Source organism: Pseudopodoces humilis, chromosome 1 (genome assembly GCF_049639895.1).
Source record: "Pseudopodoces humilis isolate 2021_Gansu_Grassland_sample_001 chromosome 1, ASM4963989v1, whole genome shotgun sequence".
Taxonomy (NCBI): Eukaryota; Metazoa; Chordata; class Aves; order Passeriformes; family Paridae; genus Pseudopodoces; species Pseudopodoces humilis.
The window spans coordinates 120,263,557-120,287,490 of record NC_142200.1 but is presented as its reverse complement, the minus strand read 5'-3'; the positions used below and the strand labels follow the sequence as shown (position 1 = coordinate 120,287,490).

The window sequence follows — 23,934 nt, the reverse complement described above, 5'->3', positions numbered from 1 at the left end:
TTTTATGCCATAAATATTAGTATCTAAATTGGGCATTTAGATAGAAGGTTGGTTGCTTTGTAATATATTCATTTTTCTTCTCTCTCTGTTGCCTGTATATTCACTACTTGAATAAAGAAGAGGTTACTCTCTGAATTACTGCTATGAGTCAGTGGGAATACAGTCCAAAAATGCAGCATTTTGCCCATTTTTTTTATGTTAACACATTAAAGAGTATGTTACGCTAAAATTCAGCTGCCAGAATTTTCATTAATTCAGACTCCTATTTCAGGGAAGTGCTGAGATTATTTCTGAAGCAGTCAAGGCAATTTCACTGGACCATAAAACAACTGAGCTTCTGTGGTGAACTCTTATCCCTCACCCATAATAAGTGAAACATAGCATATGCAGGCAGTGAGGTGCAACTGAGTATGTTCAGTTTACCTTATTTCTTAGAAAAGCTTTAAAGGAGTTTTGGCTGTGAGACTATTTCTCCTTCAGTGTCCTCCCACCAAAGAGTCTACAGATACATATAGATACATAGCAGATGTTCTTGTTAAGTATGTCTCTTTGATAGGTCACTTTTTTGGCTGGGGTTTGCTGGTTTGATTGTTTCTGGATAACTTTTTTTTTTAAGAAATGTTTCTCTTCTTCCTAGCCAAAATATCAATTAATGTTTTTAGAGAAAATAGAACTTTTCAGCAAAAATTTGATTGCTCTCTTGAGCTGAATGATACAAAATTGATTTTCTAACACCTCTCTGAGCAACAGGGAAGCCTGAATCAATTTCATTAAAATATGATGAAAAATATGGGTCTCGTGCAGCCACAATCATGTGCTTTCACTGCAATTACCTGCTCTCCTGATTGGAAGAGATCTGTGCCTCAATGAATCATGGTGACTATAAAACACATCATTAACAATTCATTAAATCAGTATGAGAAAAGTAGCAGAGTAAAACCAATGTCCAGATTGTAAATTAACTCTAGCAGCTGCAAAATTGAAAGTGGGTCAGCTGAGTTGCACGTAGGACAGGCCAGAAGCTTGCAGAGACTTTGGAAGAGACATGTGTTACCCCAGCAGAGCACTGGGACTGCCAGGATAGCTACACCTCCTCCTTGCACTGTCATCATAGTCAAAAAAACCCACAACTAAACCTATACAGGGATAATAAATAAACTTACTTCCTTTACTCACCTTTAAAAAAGGTGCAATCTGGACAGTAAGTGATGTTGTGCTTCGTCTTCAACTGCTGGTCATCTGCATGGATCAGCCCTACCATGGGCAGGGAAGACGAGTTCACCTGTGAGGATGAGTGGGCCAGGGCACTCTTTGGGTCTGTATCTCCAGGCTGAGCTCTTGTGAGGATTTGCTGATGTTAAATTGCTGCAGATTTCTTTCTTCCCCACAAGCTGCTTTTATGAGGCATTTGGGGCACTGTCACACACATGGCTGTGACCTCAGTCACAGGGAGTTTAGCATTTGGAGGGAGGAACCAAAAAAAAGCAGAGATAGCAGTCTCATTCAAGCCTTCCCTCAAGAGCAAATCTGACCAAAAATTGTTCATATCACAAAATAAATTCTATATCTTTCATGCTGCAAGTTGAGGCCATTTCTTATTATCCTGTTGGCTGTCACCTGGAGGAGGAGACTGACCAGCACCTGCCATAACCTCCTTTCAGGTAGTTGTAGAGAGAGATAAGGTCACCCCTCGGCCTTATCTCATGCTGTGGTCATTCCTATGCTGTGGTCAAATGCCAAGTTTGGAAAAGATCTTTAAAATCTGAAACAATTTTAGATTGGATATTAGGAAAAATTTCTCCACAGAGTGCGTTGTCAAGCATTGGAACAAGCTGCCCAGGAAGTGGTGGAGTCACCATCCCTGGAAGTATTTAACAGATGTGTAGATGTGTCTCTTAGGGACATGGTTTAATGCTGGGTCAACAGTTGGACCCAATGATCTTAAAGGTCTTCTCCAACCTAAACCACTCTATGATGCTATGACCATCCCCAACCCCAGGAATTTGAGAAATGTATGACTGCTAGGAAACACCTTCCCATAAAAAAATTGTAAAATGCATAGCTTTAGCTACTACAAAGGCAAAAAATAAAGGCACTGGAATTACTGAAAGCCAAGTTTGGTAAGTTGCAAGGGTTAATTCATTTTTCAGTGATAAACTGAGATAGATGATACTAGAAACTGATCAGGAGTTTTCTTTTCCTTCCCGGTACAAGAAGAACTGCAGACTGCTAAAGCAGCTTTGTTTACATGTTTGGTTCAATCAGCTGATGCCCATTGTCCTGTGTGAAGTAAGGCACAGATGATTTCTTCCCAGAAAGGGAATTTGTCAAGCCCTAAGCAGAGTTCCCTTGAGAGATCACTGGTAAATAGCAGACAACATTTACCTAAATGTACCTGGTTGCCAAACCAAGATTGTCTTGTTTTCCTTTGCTTTCTTGGCCAAAAGCCAAATTCATACTTCAAATCCCATTCCCCTGCCCCCCCTTTTTTTTCCCTTGCCTTTCTTTTTTTTTTCCTTTGCATTTTTCTTCTTCTTTTTTCTTTTTTCTTTTTTTTTTAAAGTTCCTGCTAGCAATGATAAACAATTCCTGTATTCGTGTTGCATTGATGGTGGTGTGATAGCAGTGTGAGCATGCCAGCTCTGTCAGTCTAGACATGCAGGTACACATGATGTGTTCACACCCTGTCATCTGACAGCCCTTCAGGTAGCAGAGATGTGTATCTCCTCAATGAGATTTAATAACTGAGCTGCTAAAGCTGTGAAGTACCAGGCACTTCCTGCCCACGCACTTCTTTGTCAGATGAAGCCCTAAATCTCCCTAAATGTGTGTTTCTTTGCTGGGAGAATGTTTAGAATATATTTCAAACATTTTCTCCTTTATAGCTGCCTGATTCAATTCACTTGTTTAAATTGCAAAGCTGTTTCTCAGAGACCAAGAAACAGCTTGTATAGTTTCATGTAGAAGCTATAAAGGTAATTTAAGATCTGATGGTGATCTACAGGTTTCAAGCAACCCTTCAGTGTTTCAGACACTCGTTTTCAGACACAGTCAGCTATGGCTAAGACACTTAAAGGACTCAGCTCAGTTTTCAGACGGTCCCTTCAGTCTTGACTCAGCACACTTTTCTTAGCTTTTTATTCTTCTCACTTCCTTTACACTCCTGTTCCCTCTAGCTCTTTCTTCCCTTCTCCTCTCCTCTTGTGAATGTTGGCTGCAGCCACAGCACAAGTGGACCCAAATATTTTCTGTGTCAGCCCTGCAAGAATGTGTAATCTAAAGCCCAAGAGCAGAGAAGGAAGAATATGAAGGACTGGAGTGTCACAGTAAAGCCACCTTTTAGTTATTACCCCAGCCCTGGTGGGTTTGGATTCCTCTAACCACAGGCCTGATCCTCAGTGCCTCTGAAGTCTATTTACAACATGTTTAATAATTTCTACCGGCTGGTTCTTATTGAGACTGTCACTCAAAATTTATGTAACAATTTCATGTATCAAATAACATGGCAAAAAACTCCATCCTAACCAACTTTATTGTTTTTAGGCTGATAAATTTTTGGTTTTAATTACCAGGCATTTGTTGTCAGCAGTTTTCCTCTGGAGGTTCTCAAAACCCTCTGGGTAATGAGCATTCAAACTTCCTTTCTCCCCAGCAGACTTTGGATCAGGCTCCCAGTGCTGAACCACAGTGTTTGAAGGTCACTTTTCACTTCTAGGATCAACAACCTGGAAACAAAGGAGTGCAATTAAAGTTAATATCCCACATGGTTTAAAAAAATAATCGTGAATGCCTTCGGAACCTGACATTTCAACTGGGAATGTAGTTGATTGAATGACAACAAAAAAAGCAACAATCACATGAGGACGCTGCAGTCATATGATTTTTTTGCACAGTCAGTCACAGCTTTGACTTCAATTTATGCTCCCCCTTGTTTCTGCCAGATAATGAGGGCTTAGTTTAAACAAGCCTGTATCCCTAAGGCTATTGCTGTCACCCTGCTCCTTGGCTGGCAGTAGGAGAGAGGGTTAGCTCCAGCCAGGAGGATGCTGAAGCATGGATTCTACATATGCAAGATCCACAGGACTGGACATCAGAGCCTGCATTACTGAGAGAAATGCTGACTAGGGTGCTCTGGGTAGTGGTAATGGATATAAATAACACAGTTAATAGAAAACACCAGAAAAATAGAAGAAACAGAAAAAAAAAAAAGTAGTCAGAGTTCTAAAATCCCTTTCCATTGGGCAATGTCTTCATTCTGTTGACAGTGCCTTGGAACTATGGACTTCCACCTGCCTTGCCCAAAATAAAAATGGCTTACTGTTGCCCAGCTCACCGGTTTCTGGCTAGCCAGTGTCACACTTACAAGTGCTGTCCTTTGGGACCACTGAAACCACTACTCAGTTCTTGGCTCTATGCCTTGCCATCTTACCAAGGCTTGTTCTTTGCCGCAAACAACAGCAAGAAACTTCACAAGGCTGCCAGGGCTTCCGTGAAAATCAGCTGCTGCACTGCCTGTAGAAGAACACCTGGGCTGGGGAAGCACACTGAACCTGAATTTGAACCACTAGGTGCCGTGTTTGCCAATCTACACTGCTCCTCTGGAGCCACTGGTTATACCTCATTGTTAGGCCAGACAGCAAAGTCTGTCTTCTGTTTATCACTACAATCCATGAAGTTTATACAATCCATTGTCTGTGTGTGGGTCATGACAACCTGGGAGCTAGATATGGAGCAGCCATCACCACACAGGGGCTGTGGTGGCACCTCTAGCCACCATTGGGTAGGCATGTACCCACTAAATGTTTAAATAACGTTTTCCTTAACAATCAACTCTGATCAGGAGCCAAGTCAAGAGATGTGTTTGAATTGGCCATTTTCCATTTAGTTTAGAGTTGCTGCCCAGCATATGGGGCGAGCCATGTGGTTAAGTAGTGATGGGTTCATCAAATGCAGTGAGCTGCTCCAGTAACACTTGCAAATCAGGCTGGGGCAAGAGTTAATTTGGATTTCTGGAAATAAGTATTCCTAATTTAAAAACAAATTAACTACAAAAATTGATCACAGTGCAAAACTAGTATAAAAATGCCTGTGGGGTGAATGGTGTGGCTCCAAACAGGTCTCTCAGAAATCCCAGGCAATGCTGAAAGCAAAGGGAGTGAGTCATAAGCACATGAGCTGAAAGAAGCTGAAGACAAAATCATGCATCTCTGCTTAATTCCATCACATGATGAGTCCCGGGGCCCTTCATTTAATCGGAGAGCAGAGCAGCAGAGAAACTTCATTCTCACCTCCCAGAGAGTCCCAGAGGAGTTTCCTCGCCAAGGCTCCGGCCACGCTGCTCCTTGGCAGGTGCTGAGCCGGCCCAGGCTCTCCGGAACCATGAGCGGTGCTGGCCACCACCTCGGACTGCTGCTCCTGGCCGAAGCGGTGCTGTGTGCTGCCGCCACACGTGAGTGCTTCCCTCGCCCCAGCATCCCTGCCTCTGCCTCGGCACGTTCCGTGTCCCAAGCCAGCGCAGGAAAAGGGCTGCTCCGAGCACCTGTGGTGGGTGCTGGAGCCGTGCCCGCCACCCGCTAGGCGACAGCCGGTTCCACGCCAGGGTTGCCTGGCTCCGGGTAGAAAAGCTGCCTGAGCTGGAGGAGTGTGCTGAGAACCGCTCAGTGGTCTGTTCCCTGTGCTCCACGGGTAGATGGAGCTGGCTGGAGCTAAACCTTGGCTCTTGGCAGCAAATTCTTAGCAATTCTTCCCCAGTTCAAGCATGGCTAAAACGGCAGATGCAGGATGGACTTTGCACAGTTGGCTTGGCTCAGCTGCGGCTGGGAGAGGCCAGGTCAGAAACAGTGCTCCCCACTGGGACACTTGGACCTGTGGATCCTAACCTCAAGGAGCCCAGTCAAGGAATTAGATCTGCAAGCCACAGTGGGCAGGGAGTGGGCTGATCTGCTTCTTTCCGGGCTCCCAATTTGACTCAAGTCTTAGGATGACTCCCTGAACTCAGGACTGGGAATGTAGAAATGGGATTTTAAGCTCAAATTCCAGAATGTACAGTGTGGAAATTCAAAACCTTATAAGCTAAAGTTCATCTGAGCATTCATCTAGCCTTGTACCTGCCTCCAATGGAGAATAGTACTGGATGTATAACTGGGCAGGTCAGGACACTTTCCCAGCTTTTGATGATTTATAGCATTTATAGAATTGCCTCTGTCAGATGCAGAGTCATTGTATTTAACAGTTTTTACTAGACTTTTTCCATCTGTTCATGCATTTGGGTTTTCATTGCAACACGTGTAAATTTTTGGGACACACTACATTCTGCCAGCAAAAAATTTCACACCTTAATTGTACCTTATGTGAAGATGTACCTTTTATGTGCTTAGAACCTGTAACCTGCTGGTTTCATTTGATTCTCTTTAACTTTTGTACTTTCAGCTTCTTCCTCCATGCTGTTCATGATTCTGTTTTTATATTCTCCTCTGTCACCTTTTCTCCAGGCTTCAAGACACAGTCTATTTATCTGTTCCTCATATGGAAACAATTCTATTCCTTTGTAGCATCCTCACCATCTCTCTCTGTATTTTTTCAGTTCTTTTATAGTGATTGAGCTGCAGAGAACAGAGCATACAGTACTCGAGACATGGCATTATAAAATGCTGTAATGATGTTCTCATTTTTGTTCTCTATCTAGCCTTTTCCTAGGTTTTAACCACCAGTGACCACTGCATTCAAAACTGTAAAGCTGCAAGATCCTGTTTCTGAGTTTAGAGCTAGTTTAGAGCCCTTCATTCTCAAAGGAAGGTTACATTTAACTCTGTTGAATTTTATATAGTTTTATTCTTGAGTCATCGAGTTTCATACAGTCCTCCCCTCTATTACTTTAATGCACAGTCTTCAGCAGATCAAAGAACATTTCTGTTTACCTGTTTTCCAGATTATGAACATTTTAAATTATTTCAACAATGGGGAAAACTAGGCATTTATTCATAATTTTTTTTTAATGTCCTAACTAATCATTTATTCATGTGAAATCCTTCATTCTTATCCCATGGTAACTTAATTACTTTATGTTCCTTTAGCAAGGGACCTCATCAAGTGCTGTCTGGAACTCAAGCAGACTGTAACAAGCAGGTCAGCCTTGTTCCCATGCTCTCTGTCTCCCTCGCAAAACTCAGAATATGTTTGTGAGCAGTGCACTCCTTTTATGGCAAATCATATTAATGCACTGTACCTACTTACACTGTTCTTCACTGCTGTTCCTACCAGCTTCTCCAACTTGAGCCCCAAAGGGTTTTTTTAATCCTCTAAATCTTCCCTGGAAGTGTTTTTAAAAACTGTCATCACATTTGCCAATTTTTGTTTCTCAGTCACTGAAGCAGTGTTAAGCAAGATGTTACATGCTATGGTTAATAGCTCATTTATTTCACTCTTGAATAACTTCCATACTTGGACCATCCTATCCAGACAACTCTGTCATTTTGTTGATTTGTTCTATAATTGGGGGTTTTGTGCCAACACTTCATTTTGAGAGATATTTTCTGGCATTTAAAAAAAAAAATTCTATCACAGAAACCCCCTATGTTCTTCCTTTGTGAATGAAAATATAAACCAATTGACCTATTTGACTTCTGTGCTATCCCTTTACCTTCCCTGAATGCTTCTTTTGTATCTACATCATCTTTAGGCTCTATACTTCCTGGCAAGCTTTCCAACATAGTTTATATTTGGGGAAGAAAAAATAATTTGTAGTTTTTATGGTTTTGCAAGTTGTTCCTCGGATTATTTTTTGTCCTGCTTTATTATGTTTCTATACATAGCTTTAGAAAGTTTACATTACAGTCTGGTGCCATTCCATCAGCCTTTTTGCTTCTAATACACTTTTATCCTCTTTAGCTGGGTCATCTTTCTATTTCTGCTGTCCTAACATTGGCTCTCATTCTCTCTTTCATGGCTAATACACTTTCACAGGAAATACTGAGCTTGTCTTTGCTACATTATTCACCAAAATGAAAGCCAGAATGAGAAAGAAGAAAGTCGAAGTATAAGATCTTTTCCCCTATGACCACCTCACCAAAACTATTACAGGAATCTGTTCCTTGGAGCATAACATTACTCTGTCTATTTTGAACTGAATTGCTCTAATTTTGGTTATGACCAACATCTGTTCTTGAGTGGTTTTCATTGTTAAAAAAGAAATACATTAAAGCTTTTTGTTCCTTTAAATTCACCAACTGAAAATCTTCAGTTCCATGTGTTAGAGAAACTAGTGCAGAAGTCTTTCCTCATCTAAAAACCGATCTTTGTCTTGTCCTGAGGCTTGTGAAACATTTCATATTTGACTGAAATAAACAAATCACATCAGAGAGGCAAAGAAATACCTAAGCAGCTTGTGATTTAGAAGCAGTGACAACAGCTATTACTGGACTAGAAAATGAATTCTGAATTCAAGGATTGTTAATGAAAATTCAAAATTAAAAGCATTTATAAAATTGAAAGTGCTCTAGCTGTTTTTGATAAATTGAACATTTGGGAAGAACACAATGATTGAAAAGTTTTGATCTGACAAAATCAAAACATTTTTATTCATTAGATCATTTTTCAAGGAGAATGGGAAAAATAAATTGCAAAAATTATGTAGCCATTTCTGTTTGAATGAGACATTAATTTGATGATACCTAAAGTGTAATTGAACTTGCTAAGCCTTTGTGAAGTACTTTTATAGTTGCTAATTTGTTTTTTTCCTGAGCAAAGTTTCTGAACAACAACATTACCAAACTCTTCTTCTGACCAAGATTCAAAACAATACAGCATGTGATACAGGTCATTAAGTAAATACCAGTCATAATGTTATGCTTGCTCACATCAAAATATATTAAATCTGCAGGAAAGACTTCATTCAAGTGATTTAAGTGAGACTGCAGGGAGTTCCTGTAGGGCGAAAGACTGTGGGAGATTGTGTCTCTGAATGCAAAATCTGTTCGTTTCCTCTAGCCATTCAATCCTCAAGACTGAGGAGCGAGCTACCATCATCAGCTCTGAGTTAAGATGGGACTGACCAAGAGATGTTCACTGGGCAATAAAACAAGAGAAAGCAGCTCCTGCCTCTTCTTCTCAGCTGCTTCTCTGATTCTCTCTTGCAGTAAAATTAGGAGCCACCCACCTCTAAAGACTGTGCTTAAACTGGCTACACCTGCTCTGTGTCTTTTCCAAAGCTTGGAGAAATTCCAACACAACTGGTTTTGTTACAGCATACAGGGCAATTCTTGCCCTTCTTACAGGTCTCTGCCTTTTCCTTGAAGTCATCCAGAATTTTGTTGCACCTGGGTATAAATCTCAGTAGCATTCTGCATCAGCTGTACCTTTACAATAAAGCCATGGAAAGCAGAAATTGTAACTGTTAATGTGACAGAATGGCACATCCAGCAGTTACCTTACCTGATTAACATGGCAGAGCTCTTTAAAGTCTCCAGGCTTTCATGGAACTATGCCCATGAGCCCTCTTATTAACACATTTTTATGGCGTCCTACAGTGGCCAACGTGTTCCTACAGGTTACTTGGATATTTACGTTGCTTTCCACTATGTGTCCTTTGTGACAGAAAGAGGGATCCTAGAAGCCTGGGAAAAGTTTGAGACCATCATTTGTAGTAATATGAGAAAGAGGTTATTGAATTTATTTAATATCTGAGCTGTTTTTAAATAAAAGGCATGAAGTTAATATGTTATTGTTGCTATATTATAAACACATTGAATTTACTATTCAGCTCTAAATTTCCTTTTCTGGAAATACCAGCTTCTGTTATAATTGGTTCCACCCCTCCCACCCAAACCACCAGCCAACTCACCAAAGGAGCTGCACTGGTTCAAAACTAATTCCTGGCACAAGTTCCACTAGAGCACAACTCAGACACAGAACGAATTTATCCTGTTAGCCTTTTACTCACAGATTTACTACCAGGCAAAGCAGTCAGAAATCAAGCAACCTCTGTGCAGAGAGACTGACTGTTGCAGGGTTATGTAAATTGTTGCAAACCATTGCTCTGATACGGTCAAAACATTGTAGACGTTTTTATTCTTTGTCTGGGAAGTTTGCAATATTGCATGCAGAAAAAAATGTCAGTCTGACAGTGGTGGATTTGTCTTTATGTTGATTATAGTTGATGTAAGTATTTATAGCTGCAATGACAAAAGTCAGTAATTTTCTACTGATGGAAAGTTTTCTACCAGCACAAGAGTAATGTTTTTATAGAGTAGTAGGGAAAATTGCATTACATCTACACTGATGTTTGGTTTTCTCTCTAGGGTTTCAAGATGTGTTGAGCCATGGAAGCACTTCTCCAGTCACATCCTACAAGAAGCTACAAGGCTGGTCTAGTGATCAAAATAAATGGAATGAAAAACTCTATCCTTTCTGGGAAGAAGGAAATCCCAGATGGAAGGACTGCTGGAAAGGTGATAGCATGTACACATTTCAAAGACACTTGAAAAACTGGCTAGAAAATCCACCACAGTGCAGGTGCTATAGTGTGTTTTCATAGAGGCAATACCCACTGCTGCACAGAATGGCAAGTTAGAGATGATTTTGTTTGATACTGTTCCCAGTGGGTTGTCTGAGGAAGCAGAACAGTGAGTTATTACATAAAATGCTTTCCCATTATGACTAATCCCAGACACTAATATTTATCAAGAAGTATTGATGGTCAGGGCTCCAGCACAATCCATTATGTGAAACATGCCCTGGAGGACAGGCAGCTTCAACTGCTATCTCAGCAGGGCACGTGAGCTTCAGACTGACAGCTTCAGCAAAGACCACATTTATTGTCACCTGCTCTGAGCTGAGGGCCAGTGACTATCCCTGGGGAGAAACAAAAAGTTTCTTCTTTGAAATATGTTGACCCCCACGGGTAGAAAACTATATTCTTAGCTCTGGGAAGAAAATGAATGGCAGACCAGTAAGTGATCGGGGGGATACGCTGAGTCCCCCTGATTGTTTGAAGTTGGGGCTTTGATAAGAGCACAAGTGACTTAGGAGCACGAAAACCCTTAGAAACAGAGTAATCAATAAAGCATTTCTAATTGATGCACAGTTGATGGTAGCTCCTGTTTCAATGCACCCTTTACTGCAGTGAAGACCAATTTTCTTTTCTACAGGTGGAAGGGTGACAGCCAAAATGGACAGTGACAGCCCAGCACTAGTAGGATCCAATGTGACCTTTGTTGTGACTCTCCAGTTTCCCAAGTGCCAGACAGAAGATAATGATGGCAACATAGTGTACAGGAGAAACTGTACCCGGGGTAGGTAATGGCAATTTCCCTGCACCACGCTCACATCTGCCTGGTGCCGCTGTGAATGTGTCACTGAGCTCTGAAAGCACCACAGGTGCACCCAGTGAACAGTGGCTGCACTGGATTTAACTGGTAACACTGACCTGTGCACACCCAGCCCGTGCCACACCACCTTCTTTCCTAACAAGATCACTGTGGTGTTTTTAGTGCTCTGCCCCACCGTATATACACTGACCAGGAAATTTGAGAGTGACCATGGTTATAAACTTGCCTTCCCAAAACAGTCACATAATCTGAGTTCCCAACAGAACTGTTATTGCTTTTCAATTCAGGCACAATGTTGCACAGTCACACTGTTTTTTTTCAAACTTATAAAGCTGTCAATTTATAAAATTGAGGTTGTTTTTTTTTTTTTATTATGAATTGTAGAGTTCAGGAACTATATCTGCACAAAAGAGTAAATCTCACACTTCCACATTATAGGAATTAAAAAACAAACAAATAAATATTTTTAAATCAAGAAATATTTTCCTCAGAAAATCCCTCTTTTTCATCTTATTTACTGCTACATGGAGAAAAAAGCGTATCATAATTCCAGTGTTTTAAGTTGCTGGATCTAGAACAACTCATGTTATTGTACCTTTCATCCCCTGAATGCATAAATGTTCAACAAATTTTTTTACTGATCAAAGTAATTTTCATTTCAAGCAAGTTTTTTGTCAGCCTAAGTTCCAGTTAACTGCCTGATACTTTGTTAGCAGCTTATATCCATACTCTCCTCAATATCTGCTGTGCTGTTTGGGGGACAAAACTTCTTATTTACTATTAAGAAAATGATAGAAATTCATGTCTAAGTTACTTAAAGGTGCCATAGAAAAGTTTTCTGACAAAATAAACAAAGTAACTTCCTTACAGTGCTTTCATAGCTCCTCTTTGTACTTAAAATTTTAGATTCTCCCTGCCAAATATTTGGGTAGCCCCGTTATCTTCAATGAAACAGTAGCATTCTATGCAGTCAACAGTAAGTTTTTGGGCAAGCACTTGTAAATTGTGTCTGGCCCATGAGACAGTAAATTGTTTTTTTAAACTTCTTAATAAAATAACATCAAGACAGAGCCATTTTTTGTTTACATCAAAAACCAAACAAAGCACAACTTTAGAAAAAAGGATTAACGTCAGTCTGAAAATACCCCACTTCACCTCTTGTTTGAATGCAGTGACCGCTACAACCTGCTGTGCTTGCCTCCTGTTTCCTCTGCACATTTCTCAGTTGACCAGAATATGTCCTGTTTCTATCCTTAGATCACCCAGCTTCCATGGATCAGCAAGCCTATGTCTACAACTGGACTGAATGGATTGACAACTGTGGCTGGGAAAACTGCACAAGCAACCACAGCCACAACGTATTTCCAGATGGACGTCCTTTCCCTCATCACCCTGGCTGGAGGAGAAGGAACTTTGTCTACGTGTTTCACACTTTTGGTTAGTACTGCAACACATGCCTTGGTTAGGGTGATGCTGCAAACCTTATATTCCTTTTGTACACAACTCATTTGTCAAGTATGTTTTACTAAAAGAGCTTTAAAAATTATTCCACACTCTTGAGTGGAAATACTGAATTAATTCCCTACTTTTCCAGAGAGGCCATCAGGTGTTTGGTCTAGAAATCATGGATTACCAGAAGATTCTTTTTAAACCTGCATTCACAATACTACCACTAGAGAAAACTAATTTCCTTTCAGTAGTACTCAAGAGCAGGTCAGTCAGACAATTTATTGACAGCTCACTGACACTTAAGACTTTTAGATTTAAGAGAGATCACAGTGCTGTGTATCACCAGTTTAACAGTGCAGCACTTCTTGTCTCTAGGGAGGTGAGAACTGCCACTGGCTGTGCTGCTGCTCTGGTCACAGATGCTGACTTTCAATGTTTCCTGCTCCTGAGTATATAATGGTTGGGCTATTCCTGCCATTGGCTACATACTAAATTTAGTGCCTCCAGTTCTTCTGCCTAAATCAGTTTTATTGCCAGTTTCAGTATGAGTAATAATAATAATAATAATAATAATAATAATAATAATAATAATAATAATAATAATAATAATAATAATAATAATAATAATAATACAAATTTTATGCAGAGGCAATACTATTTACCTACCTCAGTCAGCTGTTAAAAAGACAAATAATTGAATATATAAAAAAATGGTTCTGGAGTATGAAGCAAGAGGTATTATATCTTCTGGCTATGCTGAAAGCAAACACAAGATCACTTAAAATGCCTCACACCATCCACTACATAATCCTAATAACTTAATGTAATGTAACTGCTTTGGAAAGATGTAAATGTCTTAGCAATTTTTTCTTGGATTAGTGAAATTTGGGACATCTTTTTGAAAACTTTGAAAAACCGGAATTTATGTGAGTAAACACATTGTAAAAGTATCCAGTCCTTTGAAAACACCTGTCAGATTATTGGAAGATATTTCTAAATTATTAATTTTGATTTTGACAATCTAAGATTCTTAGAGACTCTGCCTCTCATAAACCAACATGTAGCAAAGCTGAGGGGGAAAATGTTAAGTTCAGGTCATGAAAATGTTAAGTTCATGTTCTGTTTCAGGTCAGTATTACCAGACAACGGGAAGATCTTCAGCAAAGTTTTCAGTCAACACAGCAAATATCACTCTTGGTGAACACGGGATGGCAGTGTCCATTTACAGGAGAGGGCACTCGGGATTTGTTCCGATTGCGAGAGCAAAAACTGTCTACTCTGTAACAGGTGAGCGTGCTGGAATTGACTGTAATGAAATGCTGGGGGTATTTGTTGCTTAGCTGTTAAAAAAATTCAGCACAAGCATCATCTGGCATGAAAAGAAGACATTGGCCTGAGAAAGGTATTTGGCTTGAAAGTGGAATTTGCCAAACAGCCATGAGTAGCTCAAGTAAACTTTTTGTCTAGTTCAGTATGACCACTCTACTATGTAATGGAAAACGATTAAGCGATAATGCAATCTTCCACAGATGTCTATGATTCCTCATTTGTTCCCACATTTTTCTGGCTACTTCCTACTGGCATTCACTCCTCAGGTCATAAATTGAATTAAAGTAGAAGCCTGTGTTAAAAATACCACGTTTACATCTCACATTCTGGCTGTTGCTGTTCAGGGGCTTTGGAACTGTTTGTTGTTTGCAGCCAGGTATCTCTATTTATTTACCTCTCTTTTCCCTCCTCCAGACAAAATTCCAGTATCCGTGACTATGTCCCAAAAACATGACCGCAACATCTCAGACTCCATTTTCATCAAAGACTCACCAATTACATTTGATGTGAAGATCCATGATCCCAGCTACTATCTGAATAATTCTGCCATCTCCTACAAGTGGAACTTTGGAGATGGAAGTGGTTTGTTTGTAGCCAGTGGTTCTAGTACATCTCACACCTACACTCTGCAAGGAAACTTCACTGTGAATTTAACTGTCCAAGCCATTATACCTGTACCTTGCAGACCAGTAACACCCACTGCACCACCACCCACCTCAGCAGGTAAGCATTTATCAAACAGCACTGGCATTAGGAGCTGTGCTAAAACTCTGCATTCTGATGTTTTTAGTTAATATCTTTAGTAGTTTTACTGTCATCGTGAAAGAGCTGCAAGCCTCTGGAAACCCTCTATAAAATTGTCTTAGAGACAGAATCAATAAGCATAAACTGCCCTAGGATTCTATGGCAGGGATAACTTACACATTTAACTCCTTATGCATCCAGTTCTACCACCATTCTTACAGTATGCAAAGGTCTTCAGGTGAGCATAAATGTAAGTTTGTATTATCTCTCCCACGCCTGGTCAGGAGATTTTAGCCTTCTCTGCTCAGGGTGATCTTCTGAGGTAAGATGTAAATTTCAAATGAAAAAAAGGAATCTCAGCACACTCTTACAGCAAGTTCCTTTCTGGATTGCATTAGCTTCCATCCAAAATTAAATGAGATTGGATTGAACTAGAAAAACCATGTCATATTCAAAAATACAGGATTTCCACATGGCATTAACCCAGAACAGCTTTTTTTCCACTTTAAATTTATTGACTAACATGTTTCAGAATAACTTTTATTATGTTCAGCATTGGTTTATCATCTCAGAGGGTTTTAAGGTTTGCAGAAGGCCTGCAATTTCAGCTATAATACTACTACTGTGAAATTGTAAATGTGGCTGTATTTTTCAAATTTCATATTTTTAATGTGCTCTTACCAAAATATGGAGTGAGAATGAAAAATTAAAGGAAAGATATAATTTTCACCACTTCCCCTCTTCATTTTTCCACTAGCTGTAATGTAGAGCAGTGGGAAAATACCAGCTTTTAAAAAAGCATTTTAAATGTTTTATTGGCCTTTGGATTTCTTATATAATTGATTTGGGGATTTTAAAGAAGTATTTAATTGTATTACACTTTTCGGTCTCCCTTTTATTTCACAGAGATGAGTGACTAGCCAGGGACCTTTTGGAGTGAGGCTCCCCAGGCCACTCCAGGGTTCTAAAGCTCGGCATGTGTGTTTTCTTTAGGGATTATTGCCATGAGCTCATGACACAGATACAGACATGACTGCACAGCTGCAAGCCAAAGTCACTGACAGCCTATGGAATGAAGGCACTTGGAACATGTGGCTGTGTTCAGAATATCCCTAAATAGAGCTTGTTCTAAAGCTGCATATCTATTTCTTCTCCCTCAAACAGTTACAACCGGACAATCCTCTGATTCTGACTCTTCTCCCACTGTCAAGTCAGTGGAGGATAATCCTGATGGAGGCTGCCATATTTACAGAAATGGATACTATGGAAGTAGTATTGATGTTGTAGGTAAGGATGTAGGTCAACACCTGAACAGAGGAATGGTGTTAACAATGAGCAACAATGTATGGTAGAAATAATGTTTATTTAGACACATTTTTATCAATTACATGAGATCCACAAACAGATCCTTGTCATGGGCATAGCTGAGAGTTTTAAGGATTAATGTACAGACATCTTGCTGGCTGACTTTGGTGTCTGCCTGCACTCTGCCAGGGGCTAGTTGCAGAGGTTATGACCCCTTGCCTTCAGACATGTGAGGCTGGACATTGGTCTGGATGCCTGCTGATCGCTGACCCCATGTGCTGGTGGAGATGTACATTGTGTCACTCCTTTCTGTATCACCAGCTTTCTGAACATGCCACTACAGGAGCACATGGGCTGGGGAGGAGGTTTGTATAAGGTTGAACTGACCTTTGAATGCAGAGAAATCTCATGTAGTGGGAAGTGATTTAGCAAAATAAGGAGGTAAATAACAATAATGAGGAAAAAAAAGGCAAATCGGAAAGGAGCAGCCTCACAGGGAAAGCACTGGAAAATTTCTCAGCTTTCAAAGCCTTCAAGAGGAGTGCTAAGGGAGGGAGGAGGTTATGGAAAACAAGACCTGAACTGAGCATCAGCTAAACACTTAAGGTTCAGTACACATAGACTTCAAAGCTTGTCATGTGTCCTACAGTTGATATGTGTTTCCTCTCCCAGAGGGAATCCTTGAGGTAAATATTATTCAGATGACAAGCATCCAGATGACAGAAAGTCAAGCTGAAAACTCACTGGTTGACTTTGTTGTTACCTGCCAAGGGAGGTAAGTGTGTGAATGAAGCTGTCAATCTTCCCTGTTTAAAACTAATTAGGTGCTGGAATGCTGTATGCACTTAGATGCAGATGTATGAACAAAATTTGGGAACTGAAGTGTTTCTATTTCTTGATGGGAACTAAAGATAATGCAAGTCTCATTTTTAAACTATGCCAACAGAGGCCATAGCCAGGGAATTAGGATTCAGAGCAAACATCCAGTCTCAGTAAAAATCAGGAACTAGTTGTGGGAAGAAACAATTTATAGTCTCCTAGCCAAGACAAGATTTCAGCACTTACAGTAAAATGGGAAGCAGTGTACTGCAATTGTAAGGAAATCCTTTCTTTTTGGCCATGAGTTTTTGACACTTGGAGTAAATGGGTGAGTCCAAGCAACTTCTTGGATGCAAAAACATTGGACTAATATTCCTAGGTCTCAGAAGGTTAGAGTTGAGAGGACTAAGAAATGCAAGAAACACCGTGGTAATACAACTGGAAAACAATTAACCTCTCTAAAGGGAGTGTTTCCTTTTCTAGCACATGATACTACTTAAAAGAATCTGCATTCCTTTCTTAAAGATGTGTATTAAAGGTAATGGACATTATAAGTTGATTTGATGCAGGTAATCCTGTGATCACCATAAAATGTTAAATGATAAGCAAAACAAGCAGATAATTATACAGATTGTATACATGCATTCTATATAAAATCCACATGTACATGTATAAATGTATAGGTCTGCAAAAAGATACCCATAGTATTAATAAAACACGTTTAAATCACTGTAGTGCCACTGATTTCAACAGGCACCAGCATAAAAGTGGTGCACCAGTGCAACGTATCTATGAACTGGCCTAACTGGGCTGGCAGGACACCACAGATGCAATGTGCTCTCTCTTCCCATGCCAGTCTCCCCACAGATGTCTGCACAGTAGTTTCTGACCCCACGTGCCAGGTGTCCAAGAGCATGGTATGTGACCCCATCGTCGTCACGGATGAATGTTTACTCACCATCAGGAGAGCTTTTGAGGAACCTGGGACATACTGTATAAACATCACCCTGGGTGATGACACAAGTCAAGCCCTGGCCAGTGCCCTGATTTCTGTAAATGGAGGTGAGTCCACAAAGAGCAGATGCGGGTCATTGGTGGAAAGTTTCTCCCTGCGGTCATTTCCCTGCAGGAGGAAAGAGAACAGGAATACACAGGGGGGGTTCTTATTATGTCTGGAAGCCTCAGCTGAGACTGCACCAGCTTGTCTAAGAGACCACACAAAGATAAAATTATTATTTCCCTGGGAGAATTTTAGCTGTTAGACCTTGATTTGACTTCTGTTTATGATCCAATGTGTACAGTAATTATACCAACTATTCAGTATCACAGAATATGAACAGTTCTTAAGCCATAATGTCATTTTCCACAGAAAAATGTTGGGCAGAAAAAGCAGGTGGGTAACATGCCAGCCAGCCCAGTCCACACATGGAGAGATAGCAGAAACAGAGGGGAATTCAGCTCACTTGAGACAGAATCAAAGTCTGCAGCACAGCTGGCTGCCCTGGGCTCTCTTTACTGCCCATGGGCCTTGATATGGTTTCTACTTCTACATGAGGATAAGATGAATCATGTTCTGGAATGATCTGCGTAACATCCAGTGACTACAGAGTCTGTCCGGGGTAATTGTTTCCAAAGAGGAGCTTTACCTTTGGTTGGAGACGTATCACTGTGTCTATCTCATAGCTATCAAAGCAGTCTTTGACAGAACCAGCTATTAAACTCAGCCTCAGTCAGATGTCTAAAAGATTGTGCTGCCTCTCTGCTCCCACTTCATTGCCCTCCTGACTTCCTATTACAGTGTCCTACTGACTCTTCCGAACTCTCTAATTACTATCAGCCAAGCAACTGACCCTTTGCAGTCATTTTCTATAGTATTTTTGATGATTTTATTTAATCTAGGTGTAGGTTTATCTGTTCTGAAATCAGTTCATTATGAATAAGGCACAGTGCTTGACCTGTAAGTGCATTCTGGCTCCTGAAGGTGCAACTAAGCACACAGAAGGGTTTTTCTCAACTGTATTTGCAGAGACTAGCTTTAGCCCAATAAGGCTGGTCTGTCTAGGTTTCCTCCAGAGGGCAAAGCTGAGTTGTACTTTGGGGCTTCTGCTGTAATCAAAACAGAATTAGGATCTAAGAGAGGTTGCTGCTGCTTTAAGTCACCTTCTGGATGAGCCCATCTAATTTTGTCAAACAGTTATCCTATAGTCAGTGTAAACATTTCCCCAGCATAGCAAACGGCAAGGATCAAGTTAGCTGCACCTTGTGGGGCGCCAACAGTGCCCTTCATTCCCCTCCATGCTCAAGTGGTAGCCATGTGTGAGGAGCAGGGCTCATGTGAGAACACTGGCAAAGCATAACTCACACTCTGGTGGAATCGAGACTTACATGGACGTGAAGGCACCACCTCCTGCCAGTCACTGACCTCCAATGCTTCTTAGCATATTAAAATTACTAACTGTGCTTCAATTCATACAGCAATAAGTAAAAATGGAATTTTCTTTGGAAAGTCTATCTTGCTGTAAAATAGAGGCTAACTTTTAATCAATTGACTTTCTGAACTATAGGAACATCATCTAGAACAACAGAAGGTGTCTTTATCTTCCTTGGCTTGTTGGCAGTGTTTGCTACTATTGGAGCATTTTTCCTTTACAAGTAAGTTGCTAGTTTCTATGACTAAAAACAGTTAAAAGAACTTTCAAAATATTATTTAAATTAACAAACCGAACAATTTAAATTTGCTTTAGCTACGTTTTTGTCTCTTTACTATTGCAGCTCACAAATATTCTGGCAAATATTCAAGAAAATGAGATTACTGGTTTAGGCCACAAAACCATTGGAACACACGCAGATGTTAAGGACTTTCAGAAAAAATTACATTCCCTGCCCATAAGCACAAAGAGTAATATTAGCAGGCCTGCTGCTTACACTTCATGTAAGCGGGAAGCAAACTCAAACTGCATTATGTGATTTCTATATGCAGTGAAACCAAACAAATTCTTCATTAAATAAATAATTAACAAATTCTTTGGGGAAAAGGCGCTGAGCATGCAGGCCAGTAGCTAACAGAAGCACATGTTGCTGGCATTGTTAGTTTGGAAGTTTCTCATGAGACGCTGAGAGTGCACGAAGACTCCTGAGTCAAATGTGTGCTCACGGTTCCCAGTGAGTGGTGAGAAACGCACACTTCCATGGAGCAGCGGTACTCCAGTACTCCCTCTCCCTAACCAGGCCCCTGCCACCATTACTGACCTATGGCTGCCAGACATTAGATGGGACTGAACAGGGAAGGAGGAGAGAGAATGTATGATGAACACATGATTAGTGCTTTTATGCATTGGTCACATGCGAAATGTCGACCCCCCTTTAAAAGTCTTTCAGCAACTAACTGTGTACATTCCTTGCAGGAGATACAAGCAATACAAGCCTATCGAGAGGAGTGCAGAACAAACAGAGAAGCAAGAGGGATTCACTGCTTACTTCAGCACTTTCAAAGCCATTTTCTTCCCTAATAGCACTGAGAGAAATCCTCTGCTGAAGAGTAAACCAGGCATTGTTTAAACCTTTAGTGCAACAGTTATTAGATTAAGTGCAGGACTTGTCTCTGAACTGTACTTTAATGGGGCTTTCTTGTTATAAAAATACCCCAGGGAGTAAGGTGAAAGCACATAGAAATGGGATGGTAACTTTTGGGGCTTGGTGCAATTAGCAACATTAAAGTAGTCCTTTATAGAAAAACAAGGGGGTAGTTTTAAGCACTTGCTGTTCTTGCTTGTGATGTAGGATACACTTTTCTGAATTACTAATGTCCCCCACCCTCACACCCTTTTCTGGCTTTTCTTATTTCTAGATTGACAACCTGCAAAATTAATCACATCCATAATCTGGAAGGGGGGAAAAAAAGAGGTTAATTAAAAAAAAAAACCAAGAAAAAAACAAACAAAATAAAAATCCCCACCAACCAACCAACTTGTAAACACTTAGCTTTTATTGCTGCTTACTGCCTTAGCAGGATTCATGTCTTTGCTGTAAAGAGAGACATGGGGGGCAGGCACATGTTATGTCTGTGGAATGAAACGTGCCATGGCCTATTCCCAGGCATTGGCACTGAACTGCTGCCACTGTTACGCTGTTCAGGAGGTCCTAGCACAGACTTGCCCCAGGCGGGCCAGCTCCCCACCAAGCAGCCCCTAGATTCTGGGAACCACTAGAGGCACAGCCCCCCACTGTGAGTTTGGCAGCAGCCACCCTGTTTTTCAGGGTTCAATAACATGGGTGCAGCTCATTAAATGCCAGTTGGCCTCAGGGCTAGAAAACAGGGCTGGACACACTTAGCTTCCCACTGGACATGGCTACCAGTGCATGAGTCTCACTATAAACTAGACCACAGACACCCGAGCATCAAGATGAGGCCCATTGGCTTGGCTCTCCCTGTTCAAACTTTGAGTCCCATGTAAAATTCTGAGTTGCAACTGCTGATGCTGCCTTTGCCTCCTTTGCTTCCATTGGTCTTAAGACACTGGATAGGCACCACTGCTCCCAAGGGGCAGATACAGTCCAAGTCCAATGAAGGGTCAGCAGAATAAGGGATCTAGCAGGAAGGGGTAGCATTTAACTGCCTTTTCCTCTTCTCTTTTCATTTCCATCTTTCCTGCTCTAAAGAGACATTAATTTCTGCTTGCTCCTCCATCCCTCTGACCACTAAGTCAAATAAATGAAAACCCCAAGATAAATAAAGCACTCTGCTCCAGTTCCTACTTTTACATGACACACCTTAGAAAATGTAAACTTATGCAAAATCAATGTGCCTCCACTTGTTCACTCTAGCTGCAATTCTGTTAAAATAACTCATTCTGAGGCCTTCCACAAGTGATCTGGCCTTGTAGCCACACATGCTCATCACTCAGCATCACAGCATTTCACAGTGTGAGACCAGCACAAACTGCTGCAGGCTGGCTCGCTGGATGATGAGTAAAGGAGAGCATCTTATTTGCAGAAAGGGAAAAGTTAAATGCTAAAAAAGGTTCATGGAGATGAGCAAACAGACCAGCAATTCTTTATAGTTCATGTTCCATAAAACTGCTGTTGTTAGTAAAGGCTATAGCCAAAATAGAGCCTGGGCAAATGACCTTACACAATCTATTTCTAAACACTGAATTCCTTGAAGATCTGTATTTCAATATAATTAGCTTATTTACCATATCTTGAAACATCTCTGATACATACTGTTTTCTGTTCCTGTGGCAATATGTAATTATAAACACACTTTCCTACTATTTTAGCAGATCTTCCAAATGTTTATCATTTGTAATCTGAATCTAGTCTTCACTGTCCCTTCCCAATGTGCACAGACACCTTTCAATGACTTAAGAAAAAAAAAATGTAGATTCCAACATACCTGTGGGATTAGTTCTTCGCTCTAAAATTCAACAGCCTATTTTCTTCTTTTGTTTCCAGGTTCACCCATTATTTTAATTATTTTGCCACTATTTCAGTTATATTATTAAAAGCAGTGTATTTGCTATTGTTCCCTCTTCCTTATATGTAACATCCTATTGTCTAAGAACTAGCATCTCAAATTATTTTCTGACTTAAAACAGGAAATATTTTCTGCAAAAATTACTAAGTGTTATATCCTCTGTTATCAGTCAGGCAGGACTGTAATTTGTATTTGTTGCTCTAGCTTGAGGCAGGACAGGGGTTTAGTGGAAAGCTTAAGATGACCTGTAATGAAGCATAAAAACATAAAATCTGTCACAGCTTAGGATCAGTGAAGATGCAGGCTACCACCTGGGCTCCATGCAGTAAATATCTTGTTTCTGCAAAATGCAGCATCTTAAGCTTTTGCATAGAAAACAGCTTTCAGGCACACATTAAGAACTTTTTTATACTTTAACCTAAGTGTTAGGAATACCTTGCACTATCTCCCTTTAAGTGTCATATCAGAATACTACAGTTTTTATATAATGTTTTTGCCTTTTCAGCTGTAACTTCTATTTCATACATCTTTACTTTTATACAATGGAATTTAACTGCTGCACTGACAAATAAACCATGTAATGATTTTAAAGAGTTCACTGCTTTGTCTCAGAACGAGTAACTGCGAGATAAGAAACTTGATGAGTTGCCCAATTATTGATGAAAAGATTGTCTACTTCCATAAAACATAAGGGATTTGCCTTACCCTCAGTTCACACCTGGCTCCACCATGGCTTATCGAGCTGATTTTACAGTCTCCCTTCAAGTGTACTCAGAGCAATGGCACCCCAAACCTGAGAAGCAAGGAGACTTTCTTAACACCCAGATGACATAATTTCAGAACAGATCAGGATACAAATGAACTTTGTGTCCTTTAAAGGCAAGAACAGCTGACAAACAACAGATTTGTGAATGTCAGCAAATGTTACAAGACAGGTTTCAGGCATTCCCTTTGAAGAAATAACATCAAGAATGACATCAAACATAAATGTACGTTGTCTTCATAGAAAGAACATCTTTTCAAAACATTTCTTCAAGAGAAATGGAAACATCAGTTGGGTAGCAAGTTTGTTAAGAATTAGTTTAAAAATTGAGCTGCTATTTCAATCAAATTTTGTTCCTCCCCCCTTTTTTTTGAGTCTTTTTTATAGTATACAATTAAGGCTCAACAGATGTGGCCTTTTTTTTTCTTACCAAAAGTATTTTTAAGCTGAAACCAAGGCTAAAAAACACCAGTCTCTGGAAGAATTGTAAAGGAATGAAACATAACTTTGCAAGAGCCATCCAACCACTGTGGCTCATGCAGCATAGTCAAATTTTCTTTAATGATAACGCTTTTATCACTACAGTCTTTATAATATAATTCACACAGAATTCCATAATCACAGATTTTTTAGGTTGGAAGAGACCTCTGGAGATCATCTAGTCCAGACCCCCTGACAAGTCAGGGTCACCTACAGCAAATAACACAAGAGTTTGTCCAGGTGGG

The 23,934-nt window shown here is 40.3% G+C and overlaps 1 protein-coding gene across 1 annotated transcript; it reads left to right on the top strand.

Annotated features, from left to right (window-relative positions):
• Window positions 1-5,259: 5,259 nt before the first annotated feature.
• GPNMB (glycoprotein nmb) lies at window positions 5,260-22,999 on the top strand. Its single transcript, XM_005518874.3, has 11 exons — window positions 5,260-5,449; window positions 10,296-10,445; window positions 11,145-11,288; window positions 12,582-12,761; window positions 13,902-14,060; window positions 14,517-14,825; window positions 16,011-16,133; window positions 16,824-16,926; window positions 17,827-18,032; window positions 19,535-19,622; window positions 20,375-22,999. Exons 1-11 carry the CDS (start codon window positions 5,380-5,382, stop codon window positions 20,526-20,528), a joined length of 1,686 nt encoding a protein of 561 aa, XP_005518931.1. The 5' UTR covers window positions 5,260-5,379; the 3' UTR covers window positions 20,529-22,999.
• Window positions 23,000-23,934: the final 935 nt, after the last annotated feature.

Coding starts and splice junctions, on each gene's coding strand:
- GPNMB (XM_005518874.3), top strand. CDS start 5,380: ATGAGCGGTGCTGGCCACCACCTCGGACTGCTGCTCCTGGCCGAAGCG. Junction 12,762..13,901: donor CTACGTGTTTCACACTTTTG/GTTAGTACTGCA, acceptor GTTCTGTTTCAG/GTCAGTATTACCAGACAACG. Junction 18,033..19,534: donor CCTGATTTCTGTAAATGGAG/GTGAGTCCACAA, acceptor TCTGAACTATAG/GAACATCATCTAGAACAACA.